Raw genomic sequence first — 15,717 nt, 5'->3', positions numbered from 1 at the left:
AAAGACCAACCAACAATCATTCAGGACTTGGATATCATGTCGCATCGTCAAGTCAAGAAAAAGGAAGCAAGGTATCTCAAGACAAGATTAAGGGTGTGATGTCAGGAAATCCAGTAAGTTCTAAAATGTTTCAAAATCAAAGTAAGGAGGTAAAATCTAAACCTACTATTAATACTGTGAAATCTCAAGTTTTTGTTAAGATGCCTGCATATATTCAAAGAACTACAATTGGCAAATTTATTCCTGTGTGTCATTATTGTGGTGTTAAGGGTCATATTCGTCCTAACTGTTTTCAACTCTATGACTATCCTACACATCACCACATTCATCGTAGCAAGACTAATGCGTGTAAGAATAGAAATGATCGTAATAAGCATAGGCATGCCCATGTTAATCGTGATAAACCCACTGTGAAAAGTCTAAGTAAAAACTGTTAGTGTCAAGACTGTACCTATTTGGGTGCAGAGAAGGTCAGATTTGAGACCTTGTGCAAATGTGTCTTCCAACCCTCTAGATGATACTGGATCATTCGGAGGCATTGACCTTGCCTTGCCTTTTAAGGCTAGGTCGATCTCATACCCATAATCTAGGTTGGTTTACATTGCATATAGTTTACCTAGAGCTATGGTTTGTGTTGGTCTGTATAATTTTGTTGCTTAGTTTCTTAGTCGTCTTCATATATATATATATATATATATATATATATATATATATATATATATATATATATATATATATATATGTAAAGATTTTGATTATTTCCTTATATGTTTTTGAGTATGTTACGTCTGTCCTTCATAATAATAAGTATAAAAAAATGACTATATATATAAAAAAATTACTTGTTTTATTGTTGAAGTTAGTATTTTTGAGCGTTAAGTTGTTGGCCAATTTGATGCAATAGCAGCGTGTTATTGATTTTCATGAACATCCTCACGAGATTTTTTTTGTGTGCATGATTTTTGAGTTCAAATCTTGATATACCTCGTGTGGTTTGGAAGTAGCATGAGTCTTGTCTAAATGGCCTCCACTTGCTCACGTCAGAAATATCTGCTCCCTAATTCTTGCTCATCATTTCTCATGTAGCTACATTGTGTCTTGTTTTCTAAACCTGAGATTGACCTTTCAGCATTTTGGATACTCTGTGGGAGTTGAATATATATTAAAAAAATCTTATTCATAATCATCAAAAGTAGCAGAAGGACGAAGGAAATTAAAAGATATATTTAAAAAGGGGGACGTTATGTATATGATGAAATTTGTTTCTTATGGACTTTAGGGCTTTTCACTTAGTAACTAGGCCTCTTGTCTTAGTGAGCAGTGAGTGTTCGCGTCAAACGGTGAAGAGTTTCAAGAGTGCCTTATGTGGTTTGCTTGGATTTGTAGCCTTTTTTACTCAAGTAAGTAAGTCCGTTGGGGTGTCCTCTACACCTAGTGCTCTAAGACCGTCTGGTTTGGGTGTCATTGGCCTAAAGCTCGCTAAAAGGGTCAATTAGAAAGCTTAAGGGACCAAGGCATTGCACGACCATGTAATGGTTGTTGGTGTTTGGTTGAGGGGGAGTTTTTGGATAATTGATTATCGAAATGTCTTGGTTTGACTTCTTGAAGGGGAGACCACTTGACCATCTAGCGTGCATGAGAAACCAAGGTTAGCTCTTAGGTCGAGCTGCATGTCTCTGACGTGATTAACACACACTTTGGTCCTCAAAATTCAAGTCACCGGATTATTTTAGTGCGTGTTTTCATGATTTTCAATAACCCCCTCCTTTTGATCTTATTATTGCCACTGAATTATGCTCTAAAAGATTGTCCTTTATTAAATTTATTTACCCTAAATTTTCTAATGATATGGATTATGGAGTATCCTTATTTTTCCTATTATGCCTAAGGTTACTAGTTTATGGTTGGTGCCATTGATCCATGGTTCATTTTTTTTATTTTTATGACATTTAGTTCTATGGGTTATAAGTTTTGCTCATATAATTGAATATCTTTTGTTTTTTTTTTTTTTTTTTTTGAGGTGCTCTCTATGTATGAGTGTGTCCATTTTGTTTTTAATCTGAAGCCAAAAACAAAGGAGGGTTTCATCGGATGGGAAAAGATTTTGACCAAAAATTTGCTTTCCCAAAAGTCATGTGCATATTTTGCTCCGACTTCCCGGCCTTCATAGAGACCCTCCCACCCACCTTTCTTTTTTTTAAATTTTTTGGTACATCGGAAATTCAATTAACTAAAAAAGCAAGGTCCACAGCAGTGACATAATAAGTCCAAAGAGCACTAATCTAAAGCCTGCCTAAGAAGAAGGCTATCTTTAATCAAGAACTCATGTAGGGAGATGGGGGTAGTCACTGCAATAATCAGCTCGTCGTTTTGTTCGGCTCCCAAGTGAGCAAGATGGTCGGCACATTGACTGGCATTGTGGTAAGTATGGGATAACTTGGTGCCCATGCGGTTTAGCAGCCCATGAGCTTCAGTTATGATGATATTTTGAGCGTGATTACCTAGATTGCCTTCATTGATGAGCTCAATAGCCATAAGAGAATCTGATTCGATAGTAACATTTGCCAAACTTTTCTCCAGGATAATAGTAAGCCCTCTATAAATTCCCCAGAGTTCCGCTTCAAGGCTAGAGTCGCAGACGAGCTTACCAAAGAACCCTAGGATCCAGTCACCCTTTGAGTCTCGAAACAATCCTCCAAAGCCTCCTTTACTGTTTGATTCGTACCAGCAACCATCCGTGTTTAACTTGATTGAACCTGTACAAGGAGCAATCCAATTAGCACATTGTGAATGGGGCGGGCCATGCATGCGGAGGGATTTAAAGGCTTCCTCAATCTCACGTGCATAAGAGTATATAGAGGCCCACCTTTCAACTCTTAGAAAGTCCCTTTTTTTCTTATATATTCCCAGCAGAATCCATAATTTTGTTTTTATCGGCAAAAAATAAAGATTTATTAACTCCAAACACAAAGTATAGAGCTAATAGGATCATGGATACACCGGCCTGACCATCCACAACCCTCATCTCTTAATCACATGGAGGAAAAACTGATTTGGGCCCAACAGGCTGAGCCCAAACCAGAGGAAAACACCTAAAAAGCCCAGGTTGGAGAGACACCAACCCAAAAACAAACAACCCAAAAACCCAAACGAACTAAGCCCACACACCTAATACAACCCTACACACCTAAACCAAACTCAAGAAACAACCCTCCAGCCGTCGCCTCCATACGCCAGCCACCACCGAACCTGCCAACGCAGCCATGATTGGGAACCATTTACACAAGAAGATATCATTGGGCGAACCTTCCAATTTGTGCATGAGATCCCCGTGTGTACATGGGCTAGATCATGGGCATGTATTTTTGTTTGGAAGAAGTCCATGAACTTACGGCACCCAAGGGGATTCTCTTCCCAAATTTGTAGTTCCTTCGTAATCAAAGATTTCCTTTTAGATAATTAGAGGCCGGTCCTCCTTTCTAGCCTCGGTATGATCCCAACCCTGAAATATTTTCCCAAAGCTGGAGGGCTCGGGTATGTTGGGTGATGGATGTTTTTGCCCTTTTCCGGGTTTACTATATATAGGCTTATTTTCAAAAGAATATTGGCGGAGAGAGAAGACAGATAGAGAGAGAGAGCGCGATCGCGATCACGATCGTGAGAGCGATCTTGAGAGAGAGAGAGATATCAAGATCGAGGGAGAGATCGCGATAGAGAGAGCGATTGATGTCTAGCTTGAGCGATTGATGTTCGATTGAGAGGAGGAATTGCATTGGATTGAGATTCAATCGATCTGTTGAGGTATTTTTGAGTATGTTGTTAGATTTGATTAGTTATTCAGTTGATGTACTTTTCATTTAGCAGTGATGTATGTTGCTTTGTGATTCGTTGTAGCTTTGTGGTGCGTGAGGAGATGCAGGTTGATGGAGTCGAGCAGATAAGGTATTTAATGTCATTTTTGTTGGTAGATTTTTTTATTTCAGTGTTTATGTGATTGTTTTGATATATGAGAACTGTTTTTAGATCTATGAGAACTGGTTTCTGAATTACGAGAGCTGGTGTCTGAACTATGAGAATTGTTTTCTGAACTATGAGAACTAGTTTCTGAACTATGAGAGCTGGTTTCTAAACTATGAGAACTAGTGTCTGAACTATGAGAACTGATGTCTGAACTATGAGAACTGGTTTCTGAACTATAGTTCTCATATGAATTTGATGTGAATTGTCGTTTTGTGTATTTTGTACGAGAACTGTTTAATTGTCGTTTATGTTGTTAGATTTTGATTTTTTTACTGTTTATGTGATTATTTTCATATTTTTATTATTTAAATGTCGTTTTTGTTGTTAGATTGAGGCCTAGCTTGAACTATCATTGTGTTTGTTTGTTAGATTTTGATGTGAACTGTCTTTTCATGTTTTTTGCATGAGAAGTGTTTATGAGAATTGTGTTTTTTAAATGAGAACTGTGTTTTTTATAGGAGAACTGTGTTGGTTTATGAGAATTGTGTCGTTTTTCTTTGTGTGAATTGTTTGTTTTTTTGTTAGGGAAATAGAGAAATCGTTGATTTTGTTTTGTAAATACAATGGATTGTGTGCTGGAATAAAGTTGTCTCGGTTGTCGAGAATTGGAGATTTTATGAAGATATTGTGTGGCAAGTTTAGTGAGTTGAGAAGACACTCATTGCAACTCTTTTATGCTATACGTAATCATCCTAGTACCATGTTATATAATGATGAAGATTTGGAGGTGATGTTTGCTGTAGCTGATAGTATTGGATTGAATTGCATTGAAGTTACAGTAGTTGATAGTCGTGGTTTTGATAGTGGTATTAGTGGGTGTGGTGTTGATGTTGGTGCTAATAGTAGTGGGATTTTCGATAGTGGTGGTGCTAGCACTAGTAAGGGCATTTGTTTCAGTGGGCAAGGGTTAGTCGGCTGTCGGTTGGAATCAATGGGATATGTAGGTAAAGAGGATGATTTGGGAGCTATGTTTTGCCGGCATCAGCATCGGCCAAGGTTGTTCGATGCGTGGAAAGAGCTTATTAAAAGTGTTGGTAAGTTGTTTGTCGAGGGTTCGGAAGGTTTTCGTGATGCATTACGGAAATATTCAATTGTTCATTCTTTTGAGTTTGACTTTGTAAAGAATGAAACAGAGAGAGTGACTGCAGTTTGTAAGGTAAAATCTTGCAAGTGGAATATCCATGCTAGACTTGACAAGGTCAGTGGTTGCTTTTACATCAAAAGGTATTATAATATTCATTGTTGTGGTGTTGCTAGGTGTACGACAAAGAACTGTCATGCTAATTCATCTCTGATTAGTCAATTGATAAAGGATGATGTTCGAGACAAGTCAAAGAAACGTCTTGCTGATGTTGTTGATGATTTGAAGGAGTATTATGGGGTAGATGTGTCATATAATTGTGCTTGGTTAGCTGTCCAGAAAGCCAAGTCAAGTGCATTTGGAGATTATTCAGATTCTTTTAATCAACTTCAATGGTATCGTAATGTTGTTCTGAATTCGGATCCTAGAAGTGTTTTTGATGTTGAGTGGGATCAAACTACAAATCATTTTTTGAGGTTGTTTGTAGCGTTTGATGCATGTGTACAAGGATTTAAGCACTGCAGACCTGTTTTATCCGTTGACGCAACGTTCTTGAAGGTAAGGCATATGGGATGCTTGATGTCTGCTTCAGCTAAAGATGGTAATGCAGGTATGAAATAGATCACATATACAATTCTCATATGACTACTTACACACATTTCACATAGGCTACAATGCAGTATGAGAAATATGAGAACTGTTTTCAGAACTATGAAAACTGGTGTCTGAACTATGAGAACTGGTTTCTTATAATCATATAGGATGCTTGATGTCTGATTGAGCTAAAGATGGTAATGCAGGTATGAAATAGATTACATATACAATTCTCATATGAATATAACATACAGTTCACATAGGCTATAATGCACTATGAGAAATATGAGAACTGTTTTCAAAATTATGAGAACTGGTTCCTAAAGTGTGAGAACTGATTTTGCCATATGTATGAACTAGTTACTGAATTATTTTTTCCTTCTCAGGTCTATTTCCATTGTGCTTTGGTGTGGTTGATTCTGAGAATAATGATAATTGGCTTTGGTTTATGGAGAAGTTGCATGGTATTTTGGATGAAGAGAGAAGGGTTGTTGTTTTTATATCTGACCGTCACAGAGGAATAAAAGAGGGTATTGCTAAGGTGTTTCCTTCAAGCTTTCATGCTTACTGTCTCTATCATTTGAAGTGTAACTTGCGTACTGCTTTGGCGTCCACAAATGTCAAGTATAAAGAGAGTTTGATCAGAGTGTTTTCAAAATGTGCTTATACTCCCACTGTGGCAAAGTTTAATCAGCATATGGGTAATTTGCTGAAACACGGTGGTGCAGCTGTTGTTCATTTTCTGTCAAAGTTGCCTAATGAGCGCTGGGCGAATGTTTTTTACCAGGGGCAACGTTATGGAGCAATGTCCTCTAATCTAGCTGAGTGCTTTAACTCATGGATATTGAAAGAGCGTGAATTGCTCGTGGTGGATATGGTTGATCGTATAAGGAAGAAGATGATGAAATCAATGTGTTTGAGGAGAGAAAGGGCAAGTAAATGGGAGCAGGTGATTTCTCCTTATGGGGAGTCTCGATTGGAGAAGTTATATATGATTTAGTTTAAACATGGAAAGTGATTCCTTCAAGTGCTGATATATTTGAAGTTGACACGGATCCGTCTGTATGTGTTGATATTGGGAGGCGTACATGCAGTTGTTGCTAATGGCAGTTGAATGGATTCCCTTGTTGCCACGCTGTCTGTGCTATCAAATATAGTGGTAAGGATTTGAACTTGTATGTAGAGCGTTATTTTCATGTTGAGAGTTATCGTCAGGTGTATTCAAAACCAATTTACCCAGTTGCATCACTGTTGAAAGGTGATGTGGTTGATTGTGGTACTAGTATTTTGCCACCATTGTCAAAAAAGCCTCCTGGGCGGCCTAAGAAGAAGAGGATTCGTTCAAATGGGGAGAAGGTTAGAGAAATGAAGTGTGGTAGGTGTGGGAAGATGAGGAATCATAACAAACTTACTTGTAAGGAGGATTTGAGGCTTGGTTTTTAGGTTTTAATAATTGAGTTGTACAAAAAACAATGTTATACTATCTTTTGTACAAAAAAACAATGTTATTGGATTTGATTCATGAAATAATTGTTAAGAATAAGAAATTTTTTGTGTTTTTGTTACTAATTCTGTGTTTTGTTCTAGCACTTTGAATTATGTGAAGTATCTAAGCAACTTGTGTGTATAATAGTTCTATGAGAACTTTGTATTTTTTATGAGAAGTGTGTATTTTCTATGTGAAATGTGTATCAAAACTGTGTTTTTACTATATGAGAACTTTGTATGACAAGTGTTTATTTTTCTATGAAAAATGTGTTTTTTTCTATGAGAAGTGTGTATTTTTCCATGAGAATTGTTTTTTCCTCCTATGAAAAGTGTGTATTTTTTTATGATAAGTGTGTATTTTCCATGATAAGTTAAATTTTAACACAACATGCATCAAATTGACATACACCAAACCATACTAACAAATAGCAAACGATTGTTAACATAGATGAAATCCAACTTAACATTGAGAAGACCCTAATTATCATCAGAGTCAGATAGCACTAATTACAGCATCAGTGGTTTAATCTAACTACAAACCCTAATTTTCATTGGAGTTAGATTCCTTAATCATTTGAAGAAGAAGCCAAAAAGTAGCAAAAAATCCCCAAAATGTTGATGAACCCCAATTAGAAACTCTAATTTTCCAAAAAGTAGTTGAGGCATCAAACCCTAACTTCTACTGTGCATCTTCCTCTTCCTCCTTGTTCCCTTCTACTCTGTGAGCGTCCATCAATGCCTGGATGTCTAACCTGAGGCGGAGAAGATTGATGCTCTGTATCCTGTGCTGGCGATGCAGGCGTTCCACTTCAGCTTTGAGAGGAGCCACATGCTCCTCAATGATCTTCTTCACCGCATCCTCCATGGGTGAGATTTTCGGAGCGTTGTTTGGTGGTGTGTCGTTCGGCGCGTTCTAATTTGGGGCTGCCATAGTAGTTTGCGTAAGAGATTTCTTCTCTCTCTCTCTCTAGAAATGAAAAGCCGTGTGCGGTGTTTAACTTTTCAGGTATTTAATGGAATGAGAAGGTGGTAGTGATACACGTGGTGAACGATTTAAAGTTCAACGATTGGGTATAAAAAACAAAACAAAAACAACAAAAACAAAATATAGAGATCTTTGTTTGAAAAATAATAAATAATAATAATAAATAAAACAAAAAATAGAATATATTTGAGATTACTAATTAATTGTGACTGTTTTTTTTTTGTTTAAGTATTTTTGGCAATTAGAAATATAATAAATAAGGAAAAACATCCAGATTTATAAGACATACATCGTTGAATACATCTGACGATAGGAGAAAGTACACATTTCAAACATCCTAGATGGAATTGATAGATCCAAATATAAGGAGAAGAAGAAAGTACCAGATTTAAACAAGAGATCTACTAAGAAAAAAAAAATATAGAACAGTCAAACTGAAAAATTAGATCCTTAGTTGGTGGTTGTCTTCTTGGTCGCACGTTTCTGCTAGTAGTGGCTTCTTCCGCTTCCGCTTCCTTTGCCAAAATTTTGGCAAGTTTCCCATCTTTGAAGATCAGCACTTTTTTCTTGAGAAGATTGATGTTGTCTTAGTTTTCGAAGAATCAGGCTTGGGTTTCATCAAGTTTTTCACGGGTCTCTTTGAGTGATGCATCTATGACATCTTTGATGAGTCTTGCCAAGTCTTCTGCCATTTTTTAGGATTTTTTTGTTGTAGTTGTGTTGAGGGTGGAAAATGAAGAGATGGGAAGATGAAGAGGGGTATTTATAGGCCATATAAAATAGGGTTTCACGTTGAAGATGTAATTTACAAAAATACCTTTTAATTTTTTTATGAGAATTGGATATTTTCTATGAGAATTGTGAAATTTTCTATGAAAACTGTGTATGAGAACTGTGTTTTTTCTATGCGAACTGCAAATTTTTCTATGAGAACTGTGTTTTTCGTCTATGCGAACTGCAAATTGTGAACAATGAAAAATGGAGTTTAAAGAAAGATGATTATATATCCTCATTAACCAATATACATGTCATGAACAACACCTCCACCATGTCATTACCCATGTGCACTACTTTCACATCCAAAATTAGTCCACATCCGAAACTAATATTTTTGCAGTGGTTAATGAGGTTTCTGCTATGTTAGGTTTCTATGAGAATTGTGAATTTTCCTATGAGAAGTGTGTATGAGAACTGTATTTTTTCTATGCGAACTGCAAATTTTTGTATGAGAAGTGTGTATAAGAACTGTGTTTTTCCTCCATGCGAACTGCAAACTTTGAACAATGAAAAATAGAGTTCAAAGAAAGATGATTGTATATTTTCATTAACCATTAAACTGAACAGTACGCATTAATCACTATACAAGTCATGAACAACACCTCCAACATGTCATTACCCATCTGCACTACTTTCACTTTCAAAACTATTTTTGTAGTCTGAGATTGTATATCTTCATTTACCAGTAAACTAAACAACTCATTAACCACTATACAACTGATGAACAACACCACTATCAACTTTGATGAGTAAGTTGAATCTATGCCTTTTTTTTCTTCTCTTCAAGAAGCTCCTGGTCGTCATAATATTTTTGCAGTCTGAGATTTTCCATCCTATTATGATAGATCTCTGGAGTCCATGATCTCTTTGGGTCACTGACAAATGCTTGCACAATACCAGCTCTCATTTGAAGGCATTATTGCTTTGTAAGGTAGCTTTGAATTGATTTTTTCATTAGCTTTTGGCGAATGATGTAGGCAACAACAACTGCACAATGAACCCTATGAATACAAGTCTAATGTTAGAGGCTTATATAAGATGCAGTGACGAGTTTTGGTAGTTGAAGGATACTTACGAGCCTGGTTCTTGTTGTGGTGCATTGTCCACGAGCTTTGCAGAGGTTTTAATCTTCTTCTTGCATTGTTGGTTGATGTAGTTCGTGACATTCTTTCTCTGTTACAGAATATGATCATGGATATATTAACGATACACATTTCACATAGTTTGTTCACGTAGACTACAATACACAGTTGAAAGAGTTTATATATTTTTCTTAGAATAAGGAGGGATTATGTTACCAGATTGGCAGTTGCTTCACAGTATTTATCTCTTCTCCCTTGTCTGTGGATGGAGTTGTAGAACTTCCATTCTTGGTCAATGGTGTCTAGCTCAAGCAAAGTATAATGGTTTGAACCAAATATTGGGATAAGGATTGTTCTGGTGTTCAAAATCTTTGAGATGACGACATCAAGTGCTCTGTTAGCTGAGTTTTGATCACCTCCAAAGAAGGTCTGTTTGGAAAGAAGATAATTAGGCAACCTCTTAACTGTGAGTGTATGCTACATGAATTGTGAGAGAGTGCTTCCTTTTCTTACTGATGAAAATCTGTTGAAGACAAACGGCATATCTTGTTGGGAATCTTCTATTCCAAATGAAAAGGATGGTCCAGATGTTGGTGGTTGTAGTGTTGTAGTCAGCAAGTGGACGTAGGCATCTATTGGCTGTATTAGAATGTAAAAAGTATTTGTTTATCACGTATAGTTCTGATAGAAAAAACACAGTTCTCATACAAAAGCACAGATCTCATATACACATCTCTTAAAATACAGAAAGAGATTTGCTTCTTTTTTTATTGTGTTACCTGGCCTGTTAATTCTCGATCACATTGTAGAAACCTCACATCTTCTTGATATATGCGCAGGTCATCTAATTCACAATCCCATATGTGTGTACTGCATGATATACATAACATTAGCTAATCTGAAATGATTTAAAAACAGTAAATTATTGGGTTTAGCATTTTTACCATCCCTCCTCGAGTTCCCAAAATTTTCAGATTGTTTCTTGGCATTCGTCAGGTAGCAAGGCAAGGACAATGTCTGCCTTTTTTCCTAGGGGAGGAATCTTGTCATCAAGTTTCTTGATTTCTGCTTATGGTTTGTCCCTTTCGATAAGGACAATTTGTTCTTTTTTGCAACCATCCTTTGTGATTGAACCGTAGTAATAGTTGTCATCCAATTTTTGCCTTCGTGGTCTTTGTTTTGCATTATCATCTTTGTTGTCCCCTTCAGAATTTTTCCCGGCATGAGCATATAGTTGTGTAACTTCATGGACCACTTGCTCAATCTTCTAATTAGTGTACGTTTGTGTGATGTTATGTATTACTTCCTCACTTCTTTATGTGAGCAAAGAGGAATCAGTCTCGAGAACCGGTAAATGCTTTTGAGGTTCTTTGGTATGTCGCGGTTGGACGGAAAGCTTGCTGGTGAGGGAAAGCTTGTTGGTTAGGCTGCGTATTTCTGCATCTTTTTGAACAATTATAGCCTTTTGCCTTTGTTCAGTTGTGCATACTTTTGCAGCTGGCCCTTCTCGGTCATTAGGGATTCAATTTGCATCGTAAGGGCCTTTTTGATTTTGTTCTTCTCAATTTCAAACTGTTGCAGCATCATATGTTTCTGTTTTTCAAATTCATCCCTTTCTTTTCCCATTTCCATCAGCTGTTTTTCCATTTCATCCCTGTCCTTTTTCAAAACGTTTGACACAGTATCCATCTTCTGCAACTTTTATTCCAGTGAATCCCTTTCTTTTTCCATTTCCAACAGCTGATTTTTCATTGTATCGTTGTCTTTTTCTAAGACTACAGTCTTCTCTATAAGGAACTTGTGTTGTTCTTGGACCTGTAACATTGTGTTGGATATAGTTACGATCTTCTGCAGCTTTTCTTTCATTGCATCCCGTTCTTTTTGCATTTCCTCCAGCTCATTTTTCATTGTATCCTTGTCCTTTTGAAGTCCGTGGTTTTGTTGTTCAAGTATTTATTTTTTATTCTAAATATATTGGACTTGTTGCTGGAGATCCTTGATGATAACTTGATCATTGTCCTCCAGTAAGTTGTCACAGAATTTACCCATCTGGTTGTGCTCTTTCATTAGGCCCTGACTGAAATTAATGGAGTCCAGAGGTTGGTAGGTACTTGGAACCATAGTCTCGCCTGATTGTGATTGTGAGAACATTGCTTGTTGTTTCTCAGGAGATGATGTTGACACAAGATGAGATGTTTGCTATTTTTCAGTTAAGTGTATCTCATCAAGTCGTAGTGCCAGACTTTGAGAAGATTGTGTATGCTGCATCATCTGTGATATAGTTTCCCTGTCATTGTCATCTACAACTTCTGGGTGTGGCATGCTGTAGACTTGAGCCTCTTGACATGTTTCTTGAAGTTCTTCCTCATATACTTGAAAGATGTGAACTTACAATCAGAATTGTGTATTTTTATTGAGAACTGTGTATGAGAAGTGTGTATTTTTCTGTATGAGAATTGTGTTTTTCATATGATAACCGTGTATTTTTCTATGAGCACTGTGTATGAGAAGTGTGTTTTTTTGTATGAGAACTGTGTTTTTGCTATGAGAAGTGTGTATTTTTTGTATGAGAACTGTGTTTTTGCTATAAGAAGTGTGTATTTATCTATGAGAAGTGTGTATTTTCGTGTCCAAGTTAAGCAATTTGATTAGTGTATATACCGTAATGTTGACATTGCTCAAATCTAAATCATCTATTCTTTTTTTCAGGTCTGAGGTGTTCCAGTTTAGTAGCTGTAGGGGGATGAAAACAATTGATACTCCGAATCACCTTGGATTGCAACGGCTTATTCATGCCTTTTCACCGGAACCCTAAATCGTCGTCGGAACTCTAATCTGCAAAATACAGGGGGTGAGTGCACCTCTGCCTCTCGTGGCAAAGGCCCTCCGATGGCAAAGTTAGTACACGTACTAGTCAATAAACCCTAATTATCAGTAGGAGAATATAAGAATGCAACATATTGCGTACCTTTTTTCTCTAGGTTTACCTCATATTTATAGAATCATAGATGCTTGCTGCCTAAGCATCCTTGTTGCCCTAAATTTTCCTAACTCGTATAGGAAAACCAAGACGTCTTGGATTCTCGTTCCCTTATCAGTTTATTGGAAAAGAGTCCTTTAAGGATTCTTTTCCCATTAATGGCCGAACATCCCAGTCTCGTTGGGTATCTTTCTCAGATCTTGTGTTCTTGGGATCTCATCCATGACTATTCTGGAATCTTCCAGAGTACTCCCTTTGCTCTTGCTCTTGATTGGAGCTCTTTCCTTGTTTGGCTGTATCGTAGCCGAACAGTTCTGCCTGGACCAGCTACATCACATGTAACTTGATCCAATGTAATCGGAATGTCTCTATCTGCCGAACAGTTAGTTTACACCAATGACTTCTCATGTTATTGGCCCTTATCGCCGTTCAACGCACTGCTCGGCGATAAGTCATGTCCAATCTTTCACGTGCTCTTATACATTACGTGTTCGGTAACTAGATGTATCTGTTCAGGAATATCTTCCTACAATTGCTCCCCAGCTTTACCTATTTCCACTGTTCGGGGGTAAACGGTGAAGCTTTAGAGACAAACGTTTCGACCGAATTTCCTCTGATACCGAGCAGTCATAGTATTTAATACTCATTGATGCCTTTTGGTGCCTTTGTCATTATACCATTTCGAGGTAGTGACTCCACGTGGCATGTTCCGTATGCCTTGCATTTAATTCGAACTGACATTCCTTCCAAACGGCGTTTGAACAGTTCCTCTGGTAGGTTAACTTTCCGTTACTTTTCATGTAACGAAGTGGGGAGGAGACGTTTCACCTCCGTCTCCCCCTTTAAGCCTTTTTTGGGTCTTTTGGGGTTTTCTACCTAAAAATCCAATTTCATCTTTTTCCCTCTCCCAAACCAGACGAAAGTTTTCTCCTTTTCCGCCATCGCCGCCTTCTGGAACACGATCTCGTGCCTGGGAATCATTGCCACACCCTCGTAAGATTCCTATTCCTTTGTTCTTGTTTTGTTCTGAGATTTGTCTTTCTCAGACTCACCTGCCACTTAGGGTTTCATACGTATTTTTTGAGTTTGTAGAAAATTTCAGAATATTCATGGCAGATGAAAATGAGAATCCCCCAAAACTTAGCAAGTTTAGAAAACTCTGTGAAACCCCTGCTGCCATGATGGCATTTAGGAGCGATTATAGCGTTCCTGATAATGTGGGGCTTGAACTCGCCCTTCTAGGTGCGGATAAAGATAGCGGTTCGTGGGATAGAATGTGTATTCCAATCGTAGCCATTGTTGAGGGCGGAGTTTGTTTCCCCCTACATCCACTACTTCGTCAGGTCCTGAATTGGTACCGTCTTACTCCCATGCAAGTTTCGACCAACGTCTTTAGACTGGTAATGGGGATTGTAGCCCTGAATAGGATTCTGGGAACCCAGCTTGGGATTTGGGACATCCAGTGGTGGTATAGCATAGTTCTAAACCCTGAATACAACACATACTACTTCAAGGTTAGGAGAGCAGAAAAGCGACTCGTGCTGAACCTGCCAGATTCTGCTCATGATTACGAGATTGATTTCCTCTATGTTACCGATGCTTTTGAATCTATAAGGGAAGATGGCCAAGTGGTGGGCCTTCACTGCCCCCACATATGGGGCTACCCACATATGCTCCTGATTTTTGCTCTTCTTATACTTTCTTTCCACTGTTTTTCCCCTTTTTGTATTTAAACCACATCTGTGCTTTAATCTGCAGCGGATAACGCCAACAAGCGCCCCCGACGAGAACCAAGCTACGTCCGAACAACGGAGATCAATCGGATTCTGAAATTCACGAGTGAGCCTGGCTCCTCAACTGCTGGTCGGGGTCGTAACGCGGACATTCTTCTAGGATACGATCCCGCATATAGAGGTGTTATCGACGGAAGACTCGCCCATCCACGCACTAGTGCTGCATCCACTTCAACTGCTCCCCATTTAAGGAGCCAAAGAGCTAATACTGGAGTGACAGTTGCCGGTCAGTTAGGTGAAATTCCTATATCGGAAGGCGTGCCATTACCTCGCTTAAGACTCCGAAGGCTTTCACAAAGACAGGCTGCTCCTCCACAACTCCCCCAACAACCAACTGTCAGTCGCGATACCAGCCAATCATCATCCTTCGGATATTCTCCATCCCCTCCAAACACAGGTATTATGACTCGCCAACCTTTGAACCTAAGCACCCTTCTCACTGTCTCCACTCGGGGACGTGGTGCTGCCAGTAGGGTGGCATCAACTGGCGCCCCCCCACGATCTCGTCGCAGTAGGGGGGGATCAACACGATCATCTTCTTCTCCTCGGGAACATGATAGTTCCCTTGAGGCTGTTGATGCTCATCGGAACAAACGTCCCAAGAGCGAAGAAGCCGGAGACGCCCCTGCCCAAGCCGCAGCTTCAGTCCAAAAACCCCTTCACCAAGCAACCAAATGCTTACTCAAAGCTGGGCCCCCCAACTCATTAGGGGTGATTGGCCTGTTCACGTTGGGGATAGCGCCAGTTCTTCGGAAACAGCACTCACCTTCACTCAAGGTCTGCTTCTTCCCGTTGATATGCAGAAGGAGTCCGAGGCCGCACCTGATCGGCTTATTTCCACTGGTCTCGTTAGTGGAATCAAGGTATAGTGTTCTCATCACTTTTAAGCATGCTTCATGTTCCTCTTGTTTTCTCCA

General features: G+C 38.6%; 1 protein-coding gene across 1 annotated transcript; it reads left to right on the top strand.

Annotated features, from left to right (window-relative positions):
- The first annotated feature begins 3,351 nt into the window (after positions 1-3,351).
- Positions 3,352-7,138, top strand: LOC131309432 (uncharacterized). Its single transcript, XM_058336069.1, has 5 exons — positions 3,352-3,422; positions 3,895-3,942; positions 4,546-5,711; positions 6,082-6,644; positions 6,806-7,138. The coding sequence occupies exons 1-5, from the start codon at positions 3,352-3,354 to the stop codon at positions 7,136-7,138; spliced, it is 2,181 nt and encodes a 726-aa protein (XP_058192052.1).
- Positions 7,139-15,717: the final 8,579 nt, after the last annotated feature.

Source organism: Rhododendron vialii, chromosome 12a (assembly GCF_030253575.1).
Source record: "Rhododendron vialii isolate Sample 1 chromosome 12a, ASM3025357v1".
NCBI classification, from domain to species: Eukaryota; Viridiplantae; Streptophyta; class Magnoliopsida; order Ericales; family Ericaceae; genus Rhododendron; species Rhododendron vialii.
The sequence above is the reverse complement of the archived record's forward strand: the minus strand, read 5'-3'. Positions and strand labels throughout refer to the sequence as shown.